Source organism: Rhinatrema bivittatum, chromosome 16, assembly GCF_901001135.1.
Source record: "Rhinatrema bivittatum chromosome 16, aRhiBiv1.1, whole genome shotgun sequence".
NCBI classification, from domain to species: Eukaryota; Metazoa; Chordata; class Amphibia; order Gymnophiona; family Rhinatrematidae; genus Rhinatrema; species Rhinatrema bivittatum.
In genome coordinates this window covers 27,717,576-27,741,266 of record NC_042630.1, presented here as the reverse complement: position 1 = coordinate 27,741,266, position 23,691 = coordinate 27,717,576, and the positions used below count along the sequence as shown (strand labels likewise).

General features: G+C 51.3%; 1 protein-coding gene across 2 annotated transcripts in view; it reads right to left on the bottom strand.

Annotated features, from left to right (window-relative positions):
• Positions 1-3,962: 3,962 nt before the first annotated feature.
• Positions 3,963-23,691, bottom strand: part of EFNA3 (ephrin A3) — a 78,137-nt gene continuing 58,408 nt past the window's right edge. Inside the window, exons 2-5 of one of the 2 annotated variants that reach the window (XM_029581754.1) lie at positions 22,263-22,552; positions 14,023-14,088; positions 5,776-5,853; positions 3,963-4,817 (exon numbers count right to left, since the gene is read on the bottom strand). In XM_029581754.1, coding sequence (XP_029437614.1) covers positions 4,696-4,817; positions 5,776-5,853; positions 14,023-14,088; positions 22,263-22,552 — 556 coding nt within the window. In that variant the 3' untranslated portion in view covers positions 3,963-4,695. The remainder of the gene's footprint in view (positions 4,818-5,775; positions 5,854-14,022; positions 14,089-22,262; positions 22,553-23,691) is intronic. The other variant, XM_029581755.1, reaches the window with a different exon arrangement.

Here is a 23,691-nt window from a genome sequence, read left to right as displayed (position 1 = left end):
GTGCACTTCTGATCGCTACATCTCAAAAACAATATTGTTGCATTGGAAAAAAGTACAGAAAACCAAAAATGATAAAGGGGATGGAATGTCTCCCCTATGAGGAAAGAATAAAGAGGTTAGGGTTGTTCAGCTTGGAGAAGAGACGGCCGAGGGGGATATGATAGAGATCTATAAAATGAGTGGAATAGAACAGGTAAATGTAAATTGGTATTTACTCTTTCAAAAAATACAAATACTAGGGGGCACTCCATGACGTTAGTAAGTAGCACATTCAAAACAAACTGGTCAAAATTATTTCAGACAATATATAATTAAACTCTAAAATTCATGGCCAGAGGATGTGGTTAAGTCCCTCATGAGAGGCTTCTAGGAAAACTAAAAAGTCAAGGGATAGGAGGCGATGTCCTTTCGTGGATTACAAACTGGCTAAAAGACAGGAAACAGAGAGTAGGATTAAATGGTCAATATTCTCAGTGGAAAAGGGTAAACAGTGGAGTGCCTCAGGGATCTGTACTTGGACCGGTGCTTTTCAGTATATTTATAAATGATCTGGAAAGGAATACGAGTGAGGTTATCAAATTTGCAGACAATACAAAATTATTCAGAGTAGTTAAATCACAAGCAGACTGTGATAAATTACAAGAGGACCTTGCAAGACTGGAAGATTGGGCATCCAAATGGCAGGTGAAATTTAATGTGGACAAGTGCAAGGTGATGCATATAGGGAAAAATAACTCTTGCTGTAGTTACACGATGTTAGGTTCCATATTCGGAGCTACCACCCAGGAAAAAGATCTAGGCATCATAGTGGATAATACTTTAAAATCATCGGCTCAGTGTGCTGCAGCAGTCAAAAAAGCAAACAATGTTAGGAATTATTAGGAAGGGAATGGTTAATAAAGCAGAAAATGTCATAATGCCTCTATTGCTCCATGGTGAGACTGCACCTTGAGTACTGTGTACAATTCTGGTCGCCACATCTCAAAAAAGATATACCGTATTTTTCGCTCCATAAGACGCACCTGACCATAAGACACACCTAGGATTTAGAGCAGGAAAATTTAAAAAAAAAAAAAAAATTGTGCTAAACCGGCTCTGTCCCCTGGCATCTGTGCGTCTTATGGAGCAAATTAGGGGAGTACATAACTTTTTTTTTCGGGTCTGGGGAGGGCCATTTTGGTCCATTCCCCAGATCAGAAAACTTTTGTCTATTTCTGTGGGAACCCCCCCTCCCCCCCCCCCCAAAAAAGACAAAACCCCATTCCAACCCTTTAAATTAATTAACAACCTCCCACCCTCCTGCCCCCCCCCCCCCCCCCAAGACCTGCCAAATTAAATACACCCCTCCCCCCCAAGACCTGCCAAAAGTCCCTGGTGATCCAGCGGGGGTCCAGGAACAATCCCCTGGACTTGGGCCGTCGGCTGCCAGTAATCAAAATGGCACCGACGGCCCTTTGCCCTCACTATGTCACTGGGATCGACCAATGGCAGCGGTAGCCCGTGACATAGTAAGGGCAAAGGGCCGTTGGCGGCATTTTGATTACTGGCAGCCGACGGCCCAAGTCCAGGGGATTGCTCCCGGCCTGCTCCTGGACCCCCGCTGGACTACCAGAGACTTTTGGCAGGTCTTTGGGGGGGGGGGGGGGTGTTAGATTTTTGGTTTTTTTTATATTCGCTCCATAAGACGCAGAGACATTTCCCCCCACTTTTGGGGGAAAAAAAAAGTGCATCTTATGGCGCGAAAAATACGGTAGTTGCGATGGAGAAGGTACAGAGAAGGGCAACCAAAATGATAAAGGGGATGGAACAGCTCCCCTATGAGGAAAGACAACTGAAAAGGTTAGGGCTGTTCAACTTGGAGAAGAGACGGCTGAGGGGGGATATGATAGAGGTCTTTAAGATCATGAGAGGTCTTGAACGAGTAGATGTGACTCGGTTATTTACACTTTCGAATAATAGAAGGACTAGGGGGCATTCCATGAAGTTAGCAAGTAGCATATTTAAGACTAATCTGAGAAAATGTTTTTCACTCAATGCACCATTAAGCTCTGGAATTTGTTGCCAGAGGATGTGGTTAGTGCAGTTAGTGTAGCTGGGTTTAAAAAAAGGTTTGGATAAGTTCTTGGAGAAGAAATCCATTAACTGCTATTAATCAAGTTTACTTAAGGAATAGCCACTGCTATTAATTGCATCAGTAGCATGGGATCTTCTTAGTGTTTGGGATTTTGCCAGGCACTTGTGACTTTAATTGGCCACTGCTGGAAATAGAATACTGGGCTTGATGGACCCTCGGTCTGACCCAGTATGGCAAATTGTTATATTGTTATGTACTTTTGCCAGAAGGATTTAAGAAGAATGTAGAATAATGGAGCTTAGAGGATGGAATTCCTGAAGGTTGACTGGATGGAGAAGCCATGTAAGAGTTTGCAGTCGCAGCAGAAGAAGCTGTGGTGGAGGAAGCCTGTCCCTGAACTTAAAAAAAGACTGAAGCACTGTTAGGTGCTGGTACAAGGTTAAACCCAATTCGAGTCGGGTAAGGCTCTACTGAACTGGGCCGGAACAGCTGCGTGGACAAGACCTGGGAAAACCTCGGACTGGACTTGTACTTCAAAATGTGTTTGTATGTGAAGCAGAGTGGCTGTGAGGAAATTATTGTAGAGTAAGATCTGAACACCATTACTGTTCTTATTCTGCTTGTGTTTGAAGCAGAACCGTGGCAGGGAAATGGCCACGGGGACTTCACCCAAACTACTCTGAGTGGGACCCATCAGAATACAAGCTCAGCAAGGAGTCCACAGATTTCTGCTGAAGTAAAGAAGCAGAGGAAGTTCAGGCCATGGAACAGCATAACAGAGGCAGGCTGCTTGGATAACCTTCTCCCTGTTTTCTCTTCCCCTAAACAGCAAACCTGATGTGATTCAGATTGACCCAGTAGCCTGCTAAAGGTTGATCCCTCCTCTCTCAGGCCAGTCCTGCTCTGGGTCTAAGGCCGAGCACTCATTCCCTCCCCCACAGCTATTGCCTTTGAGTTAGAAAACCATCTTGTTTCTGTGTGACTGCTGGTCTTCCCCCTCAGTGTGTGTCTGGCTTCCAGCTAAGGTTACTGGCTTAAACTTAGTCTTCCTAACTCAGTACCAGCAGGACCAGAGCTATGCTTGTCTATGACACAATCAGTCCATCCATCACCAGGTTTTTTTTTGATGATACAAGTGGCAGAATGGCGTGTGTGTCATTCTGAAGTAACCAGAATGTCAAATAATGACACAAAGTTAAGCACATTTATAATGAGTCGCTGACCTGGAAGTTGCAGAATGATCAAAAGTTAAATGGGAGAACTACCATCTGGCACCAAGGTTCTCCCTTTTACTAGGGCTCAGGAGAGCTGAAGAGACTTTACTTCCGCATGGTGTTTTAGGGAACCTTCTAATACCCTCAGCCTTCTTCCCCTCCACCCCCCCCCCCCTTACTAGTTTTTATCTCTCTCCTTCCCCCTGTCCTAACCCCAAGCAGGAGAGAGGACGTTCAGGGAGCACAGACAAGTCTAAAAGCCGAATATTATCCCAACTAAAATGCCTTTAAAGTAATGCTAACCAACGGTCCGGCTGAAGTCAGTAAAGGGCGTGGGGTGAGGAGACGAACAGGACACAAACCCGCACCCCCACCAGAGAGACTCCATGCTCCACCTTCCTCCTCGACTACCACTGGTAACCCCACAGAGATTGCGCTAGGATCTTCCACTGGCTCCTTGGGATCAAAGCCGCCGCTTGTGTAATGGAAGTAGGCGAAGCAAAAGGCAACAGGACCCGCTCACACGGTCCTCGGTGATGGTGGCAGAAGCTGGCGTGTCCCAGGCTGGCATGTGGGCAGCTGGAGGTACCACCCAAGGTCTGCAGAAGTGAAAGCTGCTGGGCGGTGTTAAGGGTCTGTTCCAAGAGGTCCCGCCAGCCAGCTCAGGCCCACACCGAGACAGGGAGCGGTGGGTATTCAAATTTTAATGAACGCTTGTCAATGACATTTTTTTTTTTTTTTAAAAGGATAGTTTTGTCGTCTCTTTCTGGCCAAGAACCTCGTTTCTCTACAGCAGCTATGCCAAGGTGGCTCACGTTAAGAGCAGGCGTGCTTATGAAGCGAGCATCTTCTCAGGGAAAAAAAAAAAAAAAAGACGGCACGTTGTCCCGGCTCCGGGCACACTCACAATGTGCCTTTGGCAATAGGTTCTCCAGATGTCATCCTCTCGACTACGTCCACCTTCCCCCCCCCCCTCCAAAAAAAACCCAAAAACAAACAAACCACCACTCTGTAACGGGGTTTGGGGCAGGAGGGAAAGTTCTCATGACCTTGCCCACTCCCCATGTTCCGGTGCAGGGCGTGAACCGCGTTTCAAAGCGTCCCCCATACTCCTGAGAGCGGATTCCAGATCTGACCCCGAGTCCTCCGTCCCATCCGCTCCCCCTTCTCTTTTACATCTTACTTCAGGCAGGAAGTCCAGAAGCACTTAAAGCAAAAAGTGGAAAAAAAAAAGGGTAGGGGGGGGAACTTCCCAAGACTGCCCCCCCCTTCCTACCGAGGGACTTCTTTACCTTCGCTTCCACTCGCTCCTCTTTCTGCTAGTGTACGGTTTTGGTCCTTTTTCATTTGTTGTCTTAACTGGGTTTCTGAAGGCCTCTGGATCCGCTCCCTCCAGCGGTGGCAGAGCTAGGAGGCCAGAAACGTCATTAGAAAGAGCGAGATCGCCACCGTCACGTGCAGGTGTTCCCGTTTGGGGCTGGTCCCGCTGATGCTCTTCTCCAGTTTGGGGATTTCAGGGTTAAAGTTATCTAAAGGAAGGTGAGAGAAAAAAAAAAAAAGAGAGGAAATTTTTGTACACACACAGGGAGGGGAACAGGGTAAGAAAAATAAAAGCATCAGAGATTTAAAAAAAAAAAAAAAAAAAAAAAAAAAAAAGCCACCCAAATATTCTAACTGCTGGGAAGAGGCACAACCGAAGGGGTAGAAAAGCAGGATGAGATGAGCTCCCTTCCCTCCCTCCCAGCCCCCAGCTTTCTATGGATTATAGATGACCTCGGAGGTTCACGCTGTGACTTTAGTGGCTGCTGCTGCGGTCACCGAAATGTGGGAGGAGTTGCTCCGCTCGCAGTGAGAGGAGGGAAGCTTTGACCACGCTGCAGGGTTTGGCCCTGGGGTGAAAATCTGCCTCCCCCCCCCCCCCCCCCCCGTGCATGACAGGCATGGGCAGATTCTGAGAAGGAGATGGAGATTCTCGGTCGTTTACCCTGCAGGTGCCGTGCTGCACTCATCTCCACATCGAAATGGAAGAAAGAGATTCTTTCTGCTGCTAAGGCAGATCAAACATTTAAAGTCAAAAAACAAATATCACGGAGGGTTAGAAGTTGGGAGGGGGACAAAGCAACTGTTTGCTTTAGGAATGTACACAGTGTTAGAGCTGCTGTGTTGGGGGCCAAAGGGCACATTAGTTCCCATAATTCAGTTCCAGGCACAAACACAGCCCCTGCAAAACACTCTCTATAGAAAGAACTTGGACATGCAGTGTAAGGAATGCACCTGCAGCTCCTGCAGTCCCAGCCTCTCCCAGCAGGAGGCGCTGTAGGGAATGGTGCAGGAGCATCGGTTGTGGGGGGGGGGGGGGGGGGGGAGCTCACGGCTCCTGCAGTCCCAGCAGGAGGCGCTGGAGGAAACTGTCTGCGCGAGAGCACCTTTTCTGGCCATTGAAGGAGGATGCGCGAGGCTGTACTGCAGTAACAGAAGTCCACTCACCTAGGTCCTCAATCTTTACTTCTGGGCCTATTGTGAACGGCGGGATAGTCGGGGAGAGCTTTTCTCCAGAATGTGAAGCTGAAAAAGAAGGAAACAAGAGGCTGTGAGCAACAGCCCGACAGAGGGGGGGCTCTCAGACCCTTTAAGGACCAGATTGCTCTGAGGGGAATAAGAGGTGATGGTTGCCAAGGCAACCAGATGATCTGAATCCTAAGAGCCTGCCATAATAGATTCTGTATTTCTGGTTTCTTTTCTATTTGTTTTGCCTTTTTCTTAATTCCCCTTTTGGCAGAAACCAGAGATTTCATGCTGGAGGCCACCTGCCATCCCATTATAATGCGGCCAGTTTTCCCATGATCCTCTCTTTCCTGGAAGCCTATGGCAATGCGGCTAATAGAATGCACCATACGAGCCAGTCCAGCCTTGGACTCCTCGCTAAGCACCCATTCCCCTACCTATATCCACCACATAAAGAGAGGGTCCCGCCTTCCCCCAAGGGAACTGTGTTCCAGATCTGCACAACAGGCTGGTCCAGTCCTGGTTTTATCCCAGAGCATGCAAGGACTTGTGGTCTTGCAATAGGGAAATCAGAAGGCAGGGTCCCTGTATGCAGTGGCGTAAATCCAGGACTGGATCAGCCCCAGCCCTCTCATCACTCAGACACTTTTAGCACTATGCAGCTTTTAAATCCACACCAGATTTAAAGAACAATGAAGAAAGTGTAACATAGCAGATGACAGCAGAAAAAGGCCATCTGGCCCTCCAGTCTAAACAGACTGTACCCGCCATGAGCACTTCTGGATATCAGTCAGGCCACGCAATGCTCTGCTTTCAAACACTTAGGGCAACTACGCACCAGCATGGAATATACATGGAGATGTGGATGAGAGGGCGCGCGGGGCAGGATACGTAAGGAGCCGTGGGTGAGGGCAGGATACGTAAGGAGCCGTGGGCGAGGGCAGGATACGTAAGGAGCCGTGGGCGAGGGCAGGGTACGTAAGGAGCCATGGGCGAGGGCGCGCGGGGCAGGATACGTAAGGAGCTGTGGGCGAGGGCAGGATACGTAAGGAGCCGTGGGCGAGGGCACGCGGGGCAGGATACGTAAGGAGCTGTGGGTGAGGGCAGGATACATAAGAAGCCGTGGGTGAGGGCAGGATACGTAAGGAGCCGTGGGCGAGGGCGCGCGGGGCAGGATACATAAGGAGCCGTGGGCGAGGGCAGGATACGTAAGGAGCCGTGGGCGAGGGCAGGATACGTAAGGAGCCGTGGGCGAGGGCGCGCGGGGCAGGATACGTAAGGAGCTGTGGGCGAGGGCAGGATACGTAAGGAGCCGTGGGCGAGGGCACGCGGGGCAGGATACGTAAGGAGCTGTGGGTGAGGGCAGGATACATAAGGAGCTGTGGGTGAGGGCAGGATACGTAAGGAGCCGTGGGCGAGGGCGCGCGGGGCAGGATACGTAAGGAGCCGTGGGCGAGGGCAGGATACGTAAGGAGCCGTGGGCGAGGGCACGCGGAGCAGGATACGTAAGGAGCCGTGGGCGAGGGCAGGATACATAAGGAGCTGTGGGTGAGGGCAGGATACGTAAGGAGCCGTGGGCGAGGGCGCGCGGGGCAGGATACGTAAGGAGCCGTGGGCGAGGGCAGGATACGTAAGGAGCCGTGGGCGAGGGCGCGCGGGGCAGGATACGTAAGGAGCCGTGGGCGAGGGCGCGCGGGGCAGGATACGTAAGGAGCCGTGGGCGAGGGCGCGCGGGGCAGGATACGTAAGGAGCTGTGGGTGAGGGCAGGATACGTAAGGAGCCGTGGGCGAGGGCGCGCGGGGCAGGATACGTAAGGAGCCGTGGGTGAGGGCAGGATACGTAAGGAGCCGTGGGTGAGGGTGCGCGGGGCAGGATACGTAAGGAGCCGTGGGCGAGGGCGCGCAGGGCAGGATACGTAAGGAGCCGTGGGCGAGGGCAGGATACGTAAGGAGCCGTGGGCGAGGGCAGGATACGTAGGGAGCCGTGGGCGAGGGCGCGCGGGGCAGGATACGTAAGGAGCCGTGGGCGAGGGCAGGATACGTAGGGAGCTGTGGGTGAGGGCAGGATACGTAAGGAGCCGTGGGCGAGGGCAGGATACGTAAGGAGCCGTGGGCGAGGGCGCGCGTGGCAGGATACGTAAGGAGCTGTGGGTGAGGGCAGGATACGTAAGGAGCTGTGGGTGAGGGTGCGCGGGGCAGGATACGTAAGGAGCCGTGGGTGAGGGCAGGATACGTAAGGAGCCGTGGGCGAGGGCGCGCGGGGCAGGATACGTAAGGAGCCGTGGGTGAGGGCAGGATACGTAAGGAGCTGTGGGTGAGGGCAGGATACATAAGGAGCTGTGGGTGAGGGCAGGATACGTAAGGAGCCGTGGGCGAGGGCGCGCGGGGCAGGATACGTAAGGAGCCGTGGGTGAGGGGGCGCGGGGCAGGATACATAAGGAGCTGTGGGTGAGGTTGCCCTCAGTAGCATTTGTGCTTTGCTTTGTTTTCTGGAAATTTCACACACTCCACAGTATTCAGGGTCATCATTGGTGAGCCGATGTTGTAATTCTGAGTAAAGACAGAGTAAGAGAAGCAGAAATCACCACCACTCGAGCTGATCGTGTCTGGCCTTGAGGGGGCACAGTCAGACTTCCTGTTTTTCCAGACCTCATTCACTGAATTAGCAAGGAATGAAGCAGTGATTCACTGGCTCCTGCTTCCTGCCCCCTGCGCTCCCACCTCCCTCTCCTCTGCTTTTACCCAGCCTTCCTGCTTCTCTTCTCCCTCATTTATTTGATTTGATTTATATTCTTCTTCTCGGCACTTCAAAGAAGATTACCTTCAGGTACTGGAGGGTATTTTCCCATCCCCAGAGGGCTCACAATCTAAGTTTCTACCTGAGGCAGGGGAGGGTAAAATTCAAGGTCACAAGGCTCCTGATCTTGATCCTGTCCTAACATTTCCACGGCTTTCACTCTTCTGCCTTCCTGCTCTCACCACTTGATACCTCCTCCCCTTCCTCCTGCTCAGGCTGGAGCAGACTCCATTTAATTACAAGGCTGCACTGGGGTAAAAATCAGCATCTGGCAACAGCTGGCACAAAACGGAGGAAGGAGAAAAGGGACAGTGAACCTGGTCTGTAACGTTAACTGAGCTCTCCAACCCCGCCTGCTCGGGGGAACGTGCAGCAAAGGCTCCTAGGTCAGAGGTGGAGCCTTGGCCAGGGCCAGGTGTGAGGGCAGATGCAGCTTTAAAGGATCACCAGACCCATCCCCTGTAAGGAAGGGTCGCGTCCTCAGCCAGCCCTGGAGAGAACCTGGGACAGTGGCCAAGGGAGGAAACAAGCACATCTGTAACCAAAGGAGTTTTGCTTGTTTGCTTGCAGAGCTGATCTCCAATTGCTTCTTGTTCTAAGGCCCTGCCCCGGTCTCTGCTCTCCCGCCAGGACCCTGAACTCGTACAGCCTCCACGTCTCCAGCACCTTTTCCCTTACCTGGCCCCCCAAACACATTTCCACCAGCTATTGACAGGACCGTTTCAGAGGAACCCCCCCTTGGGCTGAGAACGGCTTAAAAAGTACAAACATAAGAAGTGCCAGAGCAAGGTCCCCTCTCTCAGATCCCCCCCAAAAAACAGATCCAATCCTTCTTGCTCGTATCCAGGGATAAGCAGAGGCTTCCCTAAGTCTACCCGGCTAATAAGGTGCCATGGACTTTTCCTCCAGGAATTTGTCGAAGCCTCTTTTAAACCCCGCTGTGCTCGTCACCTTCATCATGTCCCTCGGGCAACAGATTCCATGGCTTGATACCGCGCTGCGTAAAACAGGGACTTTTCTAAAATAAGCCGGATAACTTGTCCCGCTGAATATACTGTCCTAGAGAGAGTTATCCAGCTACAAATAGCTTGATAACTTTAACCCTAATCGGCCATTGTTTGAATACGTCCGGTTAGGCCTAAAAGGTATCCGGCTTTGTATGGCCAGATCACTTAACCAGGTATCTTCAAAAGATATCCAAGCTAAGTAGTGCTCCTTAGATTAAAGAAAGAAAAAAAAACCACACACACAGTTGTGGGCCTCCAGGCCCAATTCCTACCCCCCCCACCAAAAAGGTCCCAACGCCTTGAAATATTTAAAATAAAAGATATCTGTGCTGCGTGACCATCCCTCCCCCCCTCCTTCCCCACACTAAATATACCTCAAAATTTGGCTATCTTTCTCCCCCCAAACATCTCCCCCACCTGGGGTGCCCCTGTTTGTATCCTGTGTTCAGGAGATTAGGAGGAGAAGAGCATAATCTTTGCCATACTGGGTCAGAACTTAGATCCATCAAGCTCAGTATCCTGTCTCCAACAGTGGCCGATCCAGGTCACAAGTACCTGGCAGGATCCCAAGATGTAGGTAGATTCCAAGCTGCTTATTCCAATAAAAAGCAGTGGATTTCTGCAACTCTACTTTAATGAGCTTTTCCTCCAGGAATTTGTCCAAAACTTTTTTTTTTTTTTTTTTAACGCAGCTATACTAACAGCTTTCATCACATCCTCTGGCAACGAATTCCAGAGCTTTAATTATGCATGGAGTAAAAAAATATGTTCTCTTATTAGTTTTAAATGTATTACCCAGTAACTTCATTGTGTGTCCCCTGGTCTTTGAACTTTTTGAAAGAGTAAACAACTGATTCATGTTTACTCATTCCATTCCACTCGTTATTTTATAGACCTCTCTCATATCTTCCCTCAGCCGTCTCTTCTCCAAGCTGAAGTCCTAACCTCTTTAGCATTTCCTCATAGGGGAATCGTTCCATCCCCTTTATCATTTTGGTCACCCTTCTCTGTACCTTTTCTAATTCTGCTATATCTTTTTTGAGATGTGGTGACCAGATCTGAACAGAATACTCAAGATGAGGTTGCACCATGGAGCGATACAGAGGCGTTACGATATTCTCTGTTTTATTCTCCATTTTTTTCCTAATAATCCCTAGCATTCTGTTTGCTTTCTTGGCTGCTGCTGCACACTGAGCACAAGATATCAACATACCCATGATGACACCTAGATCCTTTCCCTGGGTTGTGATTTCCAATGTTGAACAACCCAAATTATAGCTACATTGTTGCTCTTCCCTATGTGAATCACTTTGCACTTGTCCACATTAAATGCTATCTGCCATTTGGATGCTCAGTCTTGCAAGGTCTTCTTGCAATCTGCATAATCAGCAAATCTGATCACCTCCCTCTTGTTCCCTCTCTAGGTCATTTATAAATATCTTAAAAAGCAGCGGCCCTAGTACAGATCCCTGGGGCACTCCACTATTCACCTTTCTCCATTGAGAAAATTGACCATTTAGCCCTTCTCTGTTTTCTATCTTTTAATCAGTTCTCAGTCCCAACAGAACATTGCCTCCTATCCCATGACTTTTTAATTTCCTCATGAGCTACTTTGTCAAATGCTTTCTGAAAATGCAGATGCACTATAATCAACTGGCTCATCTTGATCCACATGTTTATTCACGCTTTCAACAAAATGCAGCAGATTGGTGAGCTGACTTCCTTTGGCTAAATCCACGTTGGCTTTGACCCATTTAAACTATGATTATCTATGTGATCAGTAATTTTGTTCTTTATAATAATTTCAACCATGTTTCTGGCATTGACGTCAAGTTCACCAGTCTATAGTTTCCTGGATCACCCCTAGATCCCTTTTTAAAAACTGGCGTTACATTGGCCACCCTCCAAACTTCAGGTACTGTAGCTGATTTTAATGATAGTTTATAGATTAGTAATAGTAGGTCTGCAATTTCAGCCCTCTGGGATATATACCATCTGGCCCAGGTGATTTACTGCTCTTTAGTTTTATCAATTTGCCCTATTACAAATTCCAGGTTCACTGAGATTTGTTTCAGTTCCTCTAAATCATCAACTTTAAATATCACTTCTGACAGATATCTGCTTTACATCTCTCTCAGTAAAGACTGAAGCAACAAATTAATTTAATCTCTCTGCTATGGCCTTATTCTCCCTTAATGCCCCCTTTACTCCTCGAACGTCTAATGGTCCAACTGACTCCCTCAAGTTTTTTGCTTCAAATGTACCTGAAAGTTTTTATTATGAGATTTAGATTCTTTTCAATTTCTGTCTTTGTCTAACTTGCCAGTGCTTATGCAGTTTATTTTCTTCATTTGGATCCCATTTCTAGTTTTTGAAAGATGTTTCTTGGATAGAATAGCTTCCCTCACCTCACATTTTAACTATGCTGGCAGTCATTGGGTCTTTCCTTCCACCTTGTTCAATGTGTGAAATGCATCATCTCGCAAAATCTCTATCAGTGTTCTGCAGCTATCCTGGTTCACAAACTTCTTCAGGATCTGCAGATGCCTAAATCATACCTTCCGGTGGCCTGAAAACTGGTCTTGAAATAGAGTACAGAATGCTCTGTATTTTGGGGTGATCCAGTTGCTGCACAATCAGTGTTGAATCATTTTAAGCACAGTTGTGATCACTCCAGCATGCCCCCAGAGAAGGACCTGAAGGTGTTGCATGCAACTGGGGAGAGTCTAAGGTTCCATCCTGAATGCCTGGATTGCCAATCATCAACTCAACATGCTACATTATTTGCATGAATATGCCAGAAGTTAAGACCCTTGATGCAACTGTCAGACTCCTGTTGAACAGTTTAAGATGAGGAGGAATATGAGAAGCATCTTATCTGTTCCATACATAAAGCTTTCAGTACTGCGACCAGGACTTTGGCTGCTTCTAAAAAGGCCCGAAGGCTCGCATGGTTGTGGGCAAGCAACTTCCAAGAGGACATGGATGATCGTCTTGCTGATGTACAAGAGACAGTGGCATCTAACAACATTACAAATGTTGTTATCAACTGTACCAAGGGACCAAGCGATCCCTGTCCAATGCCAACGTGTCTCTTACAAACACCCATTCTTCCAGGGCATCCCTTCTGCTCTTTTCAGCATCATCGAACTCCTCCTATTCTTCGGCAGCAGCAACTGCCCGTTTAAGGATGGCAAAGGGAAAGTTGTCGGCCTGAGGCTCAACCGCAGTTTTTGACATCTCTGATCCGTTTTCTCCACCTCTCCTGGTGGATGGAAGGGTTCCATTGTTCTTCCTGGAAATAGCTCCAGATCTCAAAGGGAGAAGCGGGTGATCGATCTGTTCACCTCAGACGTCAACAGGAAGGACGTTCTGCTCCATGCATCCAAAAGGCTACAAGACCAGCTCCTGATGCTTTTCTACTAAGCTGGAATGTTGGTCTACTCTGTGCCCACCACTGTCAAAGACTGCCCATAACGTCCTTTGGGACAAGGCAAGGATAACCCTAGCACTAGCCTAACCTTGACAAGTGTGGTATCCAAGTGTGGGCACTTTTGAATGACAGCTTTCCTCCATGGTCTAGTTCAAATTTAATGGTTAACGCCAGCAGGTGCATTCTACCCCTGGTTAAGGTGGAGCCCATTTCATCAGAAGAGGATCCCCCTTCTCTAGCTCCTTAACCTATCTAAAGCCCTCTTGCCTCATCCATGCACGGAGACTCTTGTCGCTCAGGAAGAAAGAGGCATTCCCAGGGGGTGCAGCACTGAATTTTCAGATCCGTGGTTAGTTTTGTTACATTCCTCTGCCCATAGAAAGAGCAGGAGTGAAAGTAAGTGGGTGCTTTGTACCTGCCTACCTTTAGGTCCTCCCTGTGTATTAATGATGCCTAGTGGCACGTGGCCTTTAATAAAACAGGAGACAAGCCCAGTTTCTTTAAAAAGAAGGGGCAAATATAGTCCGTTTCACCTTGGACAATGTTTCCAGTCCGTTTAACGAAAGTATGAAGTGTTTCTCGATCCGGAGCCAAGTTTATTAATACAGACCAGAATGAACGTGTGGTCAAATCCTCTCTGCCCACTCTAATGTGGGATGTTGCATTTATAAATCAAAACAACTCACAAAGCAAGGCCAGGTTCGGCAAAACAGCCTCATTCCCCTTGTCGTGATTCTCAAATACCACCTTGATATTCACCATTCATAAGGCTTGACTATCTGCTCTCGCTCATAGATCTCAAGGTACAACTCTTTGTTTTCTTTTTTTTTTTTTTATCATTCTCTTTCTTATGGAAAAACAAAAACAAAAAAAAACACAGTCCTCAGAATCTGTTCAGGACTCAGTCCAACTACCGCATTACAGGGAGATAAAAAAAAAAAAGGTTATATTTGGAAGTCAGTCTGGAAGGAAGTTGGGGGTTTGATACTCACTGCTGGCACAGCACACGAACACCTTCATCCTCAGACACGCTCGCCGGTGGTTGTGTGTCGGCGTGGCTGGAACAGAACACAAGATCGGGTCACAGAGAGAGAAGGCTCTCAAACTCGCATGCAGATACCATCAAAAGAATTCGAGATCAAGACCTTCCTCGTCCCTCCCCATTCATGGACCTCACTCACAAAATGGCGGCGTCTCCCCGCCGCCTCCCACTGTGATTGGGAGGGGAGGTCTCCCTTCGCCAAGCTCTCACGCCATGATGGAGCCTCACACCTTCTTCACAAGTAATAGTCACATTTGCACAAGTTTAATTTTAAAAAACGGCCCCAGATTCCTGCTTAGCAACACTGCTATTGGGTTACAGGGGGGGGATTGGCGGGAAGACCCGCCCCCATATGTATTCGGGCCTCTAAATGCCAGGTTGGGTCAGATCTCCCGGGGCTTAACAATGTTTGTTTTTAATCAAAGGAGCTGAATGTCCTGGCCACACTTCAGGAGGAAAGGAAGGCAGAGATTTCACAAAGCGTTCCTGTAGCAGTGCCAGGTGCACATATACCTGCCAGGCACTGTCCAGTCAGACACCATGGAAATGATAAAGAGAGGGAGAGCAGGCAGAAGGAAACAGAGGAAGGGTGGGACAGAGGGAAGAGCAGGAAATAAGAGACAGGGAGGGAGGAAGGGACCAGGTTTATGTGAATTAGAACAAAGCCTCCCTTAGGGAAAGGGGAAAAAGGAATAGAAAAGAGCACGAGAGGACAACAAACCTTCCAGAAAGAGAAATAAACGAGAAAACAAGTAGAAGAATAGAGGCAAACACTAGATCGTTAAGGATGAACTGCCAACCGCCACCAGCCCCACTCCCTGCCCATATCCATACTGTGTGCTGCTGCACTGCCTGCTCTCACCTGTCACACTCCCCATTCACTGCTGCACTGCCTGCTCCCCACTCCCTGTCCATATCCACACTGTGTGCTGCTCCACTGCCTGCCCCCACTCCCTGTCCATATCCACAGTGTGTGCTGCACTGCCTGCTCCCCACTCCCTGTCCATATCCACACTGTGTGCTGCACTGCCTGCCCTCACTCCCCATTCACTGCTCCACTGCCTGCCCCCACTCCCTGTCCATATCCACACTGTGTGCTGCTCCACTGCCTGCCCATATCCACACTGTGTGCTGCTCCACTGCCTGCCCCCCACTCCCCGTCCATATCCACACTGTGTGCTGCTCCACTGCCTGCCCCACTCCCCGTCCATATCCACACTGTGTGCTGCTCCACTGCCTGCCCCACTCCCCGTCCATATCCACACTGTGTGCTGCTCCACTGCCTGCCCCCACTCCCCGTCCATATCCACACTGTGTGCTGCTCCACTGCCTGCCCCCACTCCCCGTCCATAGCCACACTGTGTGCTGCTCCACTGCCTGCCCCCACTCCCCGTCCATATCCACACTGTGTGCTGCTCCACTGCCTGCCCCCACTCCCCGTCCATAGCCACACTGTGTGCTGCTCCACTGCCTGCCCCACTCCCCGTCCATAGCCACACTGTGTGCTGCTCCACTGCCTGACCCCCACTCCCCGTCCATATCCACAGTGTGTGCTGCACTGCCTGCTCCCCACTCCCTGTCCATATCCACACTGTGTGCTGCACTGCCTGCTCCCCACTCCCTGTCCATATCCACACTGTGTGCTGCTCCACTGCCTGCCCCCACTCCCTGTCCATATCCACAGTGTGTGCTGCACTGCCTGCTCCCCACTCCCTGTCCATATCCACACTGTGTGCTGCACTGCCTGCTCCCCACTCCCTGTCCATATCCACACTGTGTGCTGCACTGCCTGCCCTCACTCCCCATTCACTGCTCCACTGCCTGCCCCCACTCCCTGTCCATATCCACACTGTGTGCTGCTCCACTGCCTGCCCATATCCACACTGTGTGCTGCTCCACTGCCTGTCCCCCACTCCCCGTCCATATCCACACTGTGTGCTGCTCCACTGCCTGCCCCACTCCCCGTCCATATCCACACTGTGTGCTGCTCCCCTGCCTGCCCCCCACTCCCCGTCCATATCCACACTGTGTGCTGCTCCACTGCCTGCCCCACTCCCCGTCCATATCCACACTGTGTGCTGCTCCACTGCCTGCCCCCACTCCCCGTCCATAGCCACACTGTGTGCTGCTCCACTGCCTGCCCCACTCCCCGTCCATAGCCACACTGTGTGCTGCTCCACTGCCTGCCCCACTCCCTGCCCATATCCACACTGTGTGCTGCTCCCCTGCCTGCCCCACTCCCTGCCCATATCCACACTGTGTGCTGCTCCCCTGCCTGCCCATATCCACAGTGTGCTGCTCCCCTGCCTGCCCCCCACTCCCCGTCCATATCCACACTGTGTGCTGCTCCACTGCCTGCCCCACTCCCCGTCCATATCCACACTGTGTGCTGCTCCCCTGCCTGCCCCCCACTCCCCGTCCATATCCACACTGTGTGCTGCTCCACTGCCTGCCCCACTCCCCGTCCATATCCACACTGTGTGCTGCTCCACTGCCTGACCCCCACTCCCCGTCCATATCCACACTGTGTGCTGCTCCCCTGCCTGCCCCCCACTCCCCGTCCATATCCACACTGTGTGCTGCTCCACTGCCTGCCCCACTCCCCGTCCATATCCACACTGTGTGCTGCTCCACTGCCTGACCCCCACTCCCCGTCCATATCCACACTGTGTGCTGCTCCACTGCCTGCCCCACTCCCCGTCCATATCCACACTGTGTGCTGCTCCACTGCCTGACCCCCACTCCCTGTCCATATCCACACTGTGTGCTGCTCCACTACCTGCCCATCATCAACACCGTGTACTGCTGCACTGCCTGCCCCCCACTCCCCGTCCATATCCACACTGTGTGCTGCTCCACTACCTGCCCCCACTCCCCGTCCATCATCAACACCGTGTTCTGTTTTACTGTTGCCCTCACCTGTCACACTCCCTGTTCACTGCTGCACTGCCTGCCCCCACTTCCTGTCCATCATCCACACCGTGCGCTACTGCACTCCCTGCCCCCCTTGCCGGTGCTAGCTTTTTTGCTGTCCCCCCTGATTCATTCAGTGTCTGTCCTGGGCAAAACACTGCAATCTCTTTGGAATACAATTGTATTCCAAAGAGATTGCAGTGTTTTGCACGACAGATTCAGAACACTCATTTTGCCGAAAGTGTTGCTGCATACCGAGTCAGCATTTGAATTCTGTACCTTTTACAGGTTTTATTAACAACTCCCTGATGAAGATATAAGACTACCATATGCAAATTCCCCTGATGCAGCCCTATTGAAAGAGGGCGAAACTCGGCTGGAGTCGGGCTTATTGCACATTCTGTTTCTACATAATAAATTTGCTATTGTTGGACATTAGGCTGCTTATTGCATATTTCTGCTTCCACGGCTTTATTAAGCAGCCTTCCTTGCTGTTTTGTTAGTCACTCATCAAATAAAGCCCAGCTCCATCCTGCAAACTATATATTTTTAAAACTGACACCCTCCCACCACCCCGGAATGCATGGATATGAAAGTGTATTAAGTACCCTAGGCAAACCTTACAGTCTTGCACACATGCCACCCCACACACCCCCACAATTAAGTTATGCATTTATAATAAATTGTACATGAAAAAGAACATTCAAAAGTACAGTCTGCTGAGGCAAAAGTAACCCAATATGCATATTATATTTACATGCACGTCCGTGGTGCCAACCAGAAAACTGCAAAAAAGACACTTTGAACTCCTATTGCAATTAGACTTTTTGTAATGCATTTGGGTGTGAGCTTGGCCCTCAGAAGCCATGAACAAACAGAATTACCATTACAATAAAGTAAACCTCCCATACCAAAATAACCCTAACAATCTTATGTATGAAAAGGCAACACTGTGCATATTACACCAGGCCCTAGAACACCAACAAAATTCTTATTAGGAAAGCAGGCTGCTTATAGATCCCTTCACAGAAGTTACATGCTAGCAAAATATCTCACCTCAATCATATATGCAGAACACAGAGAGACCCTGACCAAATACAGAATAAAGGGACCAGAAAGAATAACCAGGAACGTGTTGAGAGGAACTGAACTGGAACCCACAACAAGCCGGCCTCTACATGAAGAGCAACAATGGAAAACCAGAAACACTATCATTCTTCATAAAACTTCAATAATAAAATCAAGAAATATAAAACTATCATAATAGTAAAACCATATTCATAAAAGGAATATTTCAAACAGTTAATGAATAGATTATAGAACATTTCCCAAACGCCAAGAAAATATTTCAAAATATCTAATGAATAAAAAATCCAATAATTAAAAAAAATGTTCTATTCCCATGAAAAAAATTAAATATTTTGAAAGAGCAAAATTATTGAATTACACCCAATAATTAAAACTAATAAGGATTAAAAAAAAATAAATCTCCTGCTCTCCATACCCGTGATCTGATTTCCAGGGGGGAAGTAGAGACACCCAAATTTTATCTTCTCTCTCACACACAAGAACAATAACACAATCATTCTCTCACACACTCCCTCTCTCTCTAACATACACAGGCTCCCTCTCCCCTCACAGATTTATTATGTGTGTATATATGTGTGTGTGTGTGTGTGTGTATATGTGCGCGCACTCCATGAAGTTAGCATGTGGCACATTTAAAACTAATCAGAGAAAGTTCTTTTTTACTCAACGCACAATTAAACTCTGGAATTTGTTGCCAGAGGATGTGGTTAGTGCAGTTAGTATAGCGGTGTTTAAAAAAGGATTGGATAAGTTCTTGGAGGAGAAGTCCATTACCTGCTATTAAGTTCACTTGGAGAATAGCCACTGCCATTAGCAATGGTTACATGGAATAGACTTAGTTTTTGGGTAATTGCCGGGTTCTTATGGCCTGGATTGGCCACTGTTGGAAACAGGATGCTGGGCTTGATGGACCCTTGGTCTGACCCAGTATGGCATGTTATGTGTGCGCGCACCTGTGAGAACCTGTGTGTGACACATAGGCTCTCACAGACACACACATATGCAAAAACACACAGGCTCTCAGTCACTCACACATACACACATGACCTTCTGTTGTCTTCGGGCCTTGGTGGGATGAGCTCCACCATGGCCCCAGCCTCTTGATGTCTTTGGGCTGGCCCAGCGGGCCTTCCTATTTTGGGGGGGGGGGGGCGGCGAGTAGAAAAACTGTGTACGCAACCGGAAGACGGGTCTCTCTGACAGCCTCTCTGTTTTTTTAGCTGCTGGTGGCCCCACGGTCTCACCTGCTGCCACTGGCTCGCCACCTGCCCAGGGTGTGCTGCCCCATGCAAATGCATGGTATGCGCACCCGGTTGTGCCTGACCTGCCACACTCCCCGTCCGCTGCTGCATGGCCAGCACCCACTCCCCATCATCCACGCCGTGTGCTGCTGCGTTGCCTACCCCACTCCCCGGCCATCTACACCGTGTACTGCTGCCCCACCTGCCACACTCCCCGCCGTGTGCTGCTGCTGCACCGCCTGCCCCCACCTGCCACACTCCCCGCCGTGTGCTGCTGCTGCACCGCCTGCCCCCACCTGCCACACTCCCCGCCGTGTGCTGCTGCTGCACCGCCTGCCCCCACCTGCCACACTCCCCGCCGTGTGCTGCTGCACCGCCTGCCCCCACCTGCCACACTCCCCGCCGTGTGCTGCTGCCCTGCCTGCCCCCACCTGCCACACTCCCCGCCGTGTGCTGCTGCACTGCCTGCCCCCACCTGCCACACTCCCCGCCGTGTGCTGCTGCACCGCCTGCCCCCACCTGCCACACTCCCCGTGTGCTGCTGCACCGCCTGCCCCCACCTGCCACACTCCCCGTGTGCTGCTGCACCGCCTGCCCCCACCTGCCACACTCCCCGTGTGCTGCTGCGCCGCCTGCCCCCACCTGCCACACTCCCCGTGTGCTGCTGCACCGCCTGCCCCCACCTGCCACACTCCCCGTGTGCTGCTGCACCGCCTGCCCCCACCTGCCACACTCCCCGTGTGCTGCTGCGCTGCCTGCCCCCACCTGCCACACTCCCCGTGTGCTGCTGCGCTGCCTGCCCCCACCTGCCACACTCCCCGTGTGCTGCTGCACCGCCTGCCCCCACCTGCCACACTCCCCGTGTGCTGCTGCGCCGCCTGCCCCCACCTGCCACACTCCCCGCCGTGTGCTGCTGCGCCGCCTGCCCCCACCTGCCACACTCCCCGTGTGCTGCTGCGCCGCCTGCCCCCACCTGCCACACTCCCCGTGTGCTGCTGCGCCGCCTGCCCCCACCTGCCCCACTCCCCGTGTGCTGCTGCGCCGCCTGCCCCCACCTGCCCCCACCTGCCACACTCCCCGTGTGCTGCTGCGCCGCCTGCCCCCACCTGCCACACTCCCCGCCGTGTGCTGCTGCCCTGCCTGCCCCCGCCTGCCACACTCCCCGCCGTGTGCTGCTGCCCTGCCTGCCCCCCGCCTGCCACACTCCCCGCCGTGTGCTGCTGCGCCGCCTGCCCCCGCCTGCCACACTCCCCGCCGTGTGCTGCTGCGCCGCCTGCCCCCGCCTGCCCCACTCCCCGCCGTGTGCTGCTGCGCCGCCTGCCCCCGCCTGCCACACTCCCCGCCGTGTGCTGCTGCGCCGCCTGCCCCCGCCTGCCACACTCCCCGCCGTGTGCTGCTGCGCCGCCTGCCCCCGCCTGCCACACTCCCCGCCGTGTGCTGCTGCGCCGCCTGCCCCCGCCTGCCACACTCCCCGCCGTGAGCTGCTGCGCTGCCTGCCCCCACCTGCCACACTCCCCGCCGTGTGCTGCTGCACTGCCTGCCCCCACCTGCCACACTCCCCGCCGTGTGCTGCTGCACTGCCTGCTCCCAACCTTGCTTCCTGTCTCAGTTTGTAACTGCCCGCGTATTTTCCCTTTGAAAATCATTCCACCAAATCATTCTTCATAAAATTATACCTGCTCATTTGTCCGCAGCTTTTTTTTCTGGGAAATTTAAGAAAATAATAATTTAATTCATTTACAGACCACACTTTCTAACGGCTGGCACAGCAAGGCAGGGACCAGAATATAAACAAACCAAATTCATACATGAAAACTCCTCAGTATGCCAGCCCAATGACCGGAACAAACAAAAAAGATTACATGAGGGCACCAAATGCAAATGCCAACCCCTTCCCCCCCCCCCGAGAACATACAAGCCATACGTGATTCTGCGGGCTCTTACCAAATCTTACCCCTCCTTGTGTCCTGGGCTAGCCCACATCCCGTTTGGACTCCTTTTCACAGGTGGACAGTGCCCCCTGCTGGCTGCAGGAATTTAATGAGCTGGTAAATTCCTCTCGTGTCCCTTTGTGGGCACAGTGAAGTGGCTGCCATGACTTAACCCTCCCTTCCTGAGTTCCAAAAAAAAGAGGGTGCTTTTTACCTGATGAAGGGCTTGCATCTCTGGAAAGCTGAGCCAAAAAAAAGGCCTCACCCTACGCTATTTTATTTTTTACCTTGTAGGTTGGAAATCTGGAATCCCAGTAACACAGAACTGGGCTGCTGCAAGTAATAGGATTGTCTGGGGGGGGGCCTGGTTTTCAGTTTGTTCTCCTCATCACTGGCCGGGAGCAGCCCACACCTTTCAACTGAAACAAGCCCAAGAGAACTTGCTAAAAAAAGACATTTGGCAGGGATGAAATGAACGCCAGACTGTGCTCACCATTCCTCAGCAGGATGAAATGGAAGGGCTGGAGAGTGCCCAAGTCCCCAATTCATCCTTTCACCACGCCTAATCTTGGGGGGGGGGGGGGTTTCAGCCAATGCTACTCTTTGTAATCCAACAGCCTATTTAGCTTCATTTTCAGGCAACCAGCTGGTCGCCAACACACTGGGGATATTCCTGACAGACAGGCATCATCTGTTGCCTGCTTCCTGTTGCCACGTACTTCAGTGGGCCTAACGTCAACTGCCACTTCCATTTCATTCAGAACTGCCAAAAAAAAATGAATACGGCATCCTCCGAAGGTCACCAGCCTGGTTCCAGGTCATTTGGACAGGCTGATCCAATCCAGGTTTCTCTTACCAAAAGCAGAGACTACAAATCCCATGGCTGCAGCAGGGGGGGTGTGTTAAAGCCACTTGGGCTGGAGCTGGTCACTGGGCCCCCCCCCCCTCACCAACCTGCCCACCCTTCTGCCGTGGGGGGGGGGGGGGGGGGACGGGAAGGCTTGGAATACACTTACAGATGTAGTAGTACTCATGGCCGGCGTGGAACTCGTATCCCAGCGAGAAGGCGCTGTAGCGCTGGAACTTCTCGGAGAACTTGATGGGGCTGTGCTGCGAGGGCGGGCGGTTGCACTCCCAGCGCTTGAAGCCCTGGCTGGTGTTGCAGGTCCGGTAGCCCTCGTGGTTCACCATGAAGAGGACGTACTGCTCCGCCTTGTGCTCGGGGCTGGACTCGTTGTAGTGCGGGCAGTAAATGTCTAGGTAATCGTTCACGTTCACCTGCACCGTGTAACCTTCCCGCCGCAAGCTGGAAACAGAAAGAGTGGGGGGGGGGGGGGGGGGGGGGGGGAAGAAAGAGTCAGGCACAGACCGCTTAAACATCGCAGGTACCCCCTCCCCCCCCCTGCTCATGAGCCTGCCACCTTAGCCTAAGCTCACCCAAATAAGGTTGAAGCAGGCCTGATTTTGCCCCACTGCATGCAGGGATTGGTAGTTTCCATGTTATCTAGTTCCCAGAAAATCAGAACGGAAGCCCCATCCATGCACTGGGGTAAAACCGGGGACCAGCCTGTCCAGCTCACGTCTGCAGTACTTTGCTCCATTGTCCCCTGTAAGGCAGAACTTGCAGTTCGTCGCATTAAACAGAAAAGGCAGATCCTTCTGCTAATTAAACACGCAGCGTGGGAGAAGCACCCTTTCCCCCCCCCCCTCCCCCCCAGCTACTTCTCGGTGCACCCGACCCTCCCCCCTCTGGGATTTAGTGCAGGCGAGCAAGCGCGGGGTGGTGGACGAGCGAATCGGAGGAGGACGACAGCACAGACCCGGCCCAGCAGTTTCCCCCATCACCATTCACATGACTGTGTAGGAAGGGTGTGTGTGAGCACACGTCTCTCCTAGGGGCAACCCAGGGGATGAGGCAAAATATCCAAAAGGAGGACAGCGGCTTTTGATGGCTGCATATATTTAACATTTGCATTTATCAATAAATGAAAACCTTCAGTATCTCCCGACATAGAACAAAAGGGTATCTACTTCCAGACGTGTTCAAGCAGAGGTGCCGCAGGAGGGGAGGAGCTGGCCAATTCCATGTTACCTGGGCCAAGACTGTTTCCATTAAGTAAATTAAGTGGTGGCCTAGAGTGCCAAGATTTTGGGGGGGTGGGGGGGAAGGTGGCAAACTCCTGCTAGCATGAGGCACCACTGGAGAAGGACGCACGGTGCTGGAACCACTGCCGCCAACAGTTAATTTGGGGGGTGGATGGGATGATTGACCAAAGGTCTGCCTAGGGGCACCAAATATTCTTGAACTGGCCCTGCAGCCTCTTCTAGGTAAAAGGAGCTATTTTGCGGCAGGGCGAGGCGAGGCTCTAACTTGAGTTCGTAATTCCCCCATGGTAACATTTTTTGCATGGATTGGTCCACAGAGAAAAAAAAAACTATTTGCAA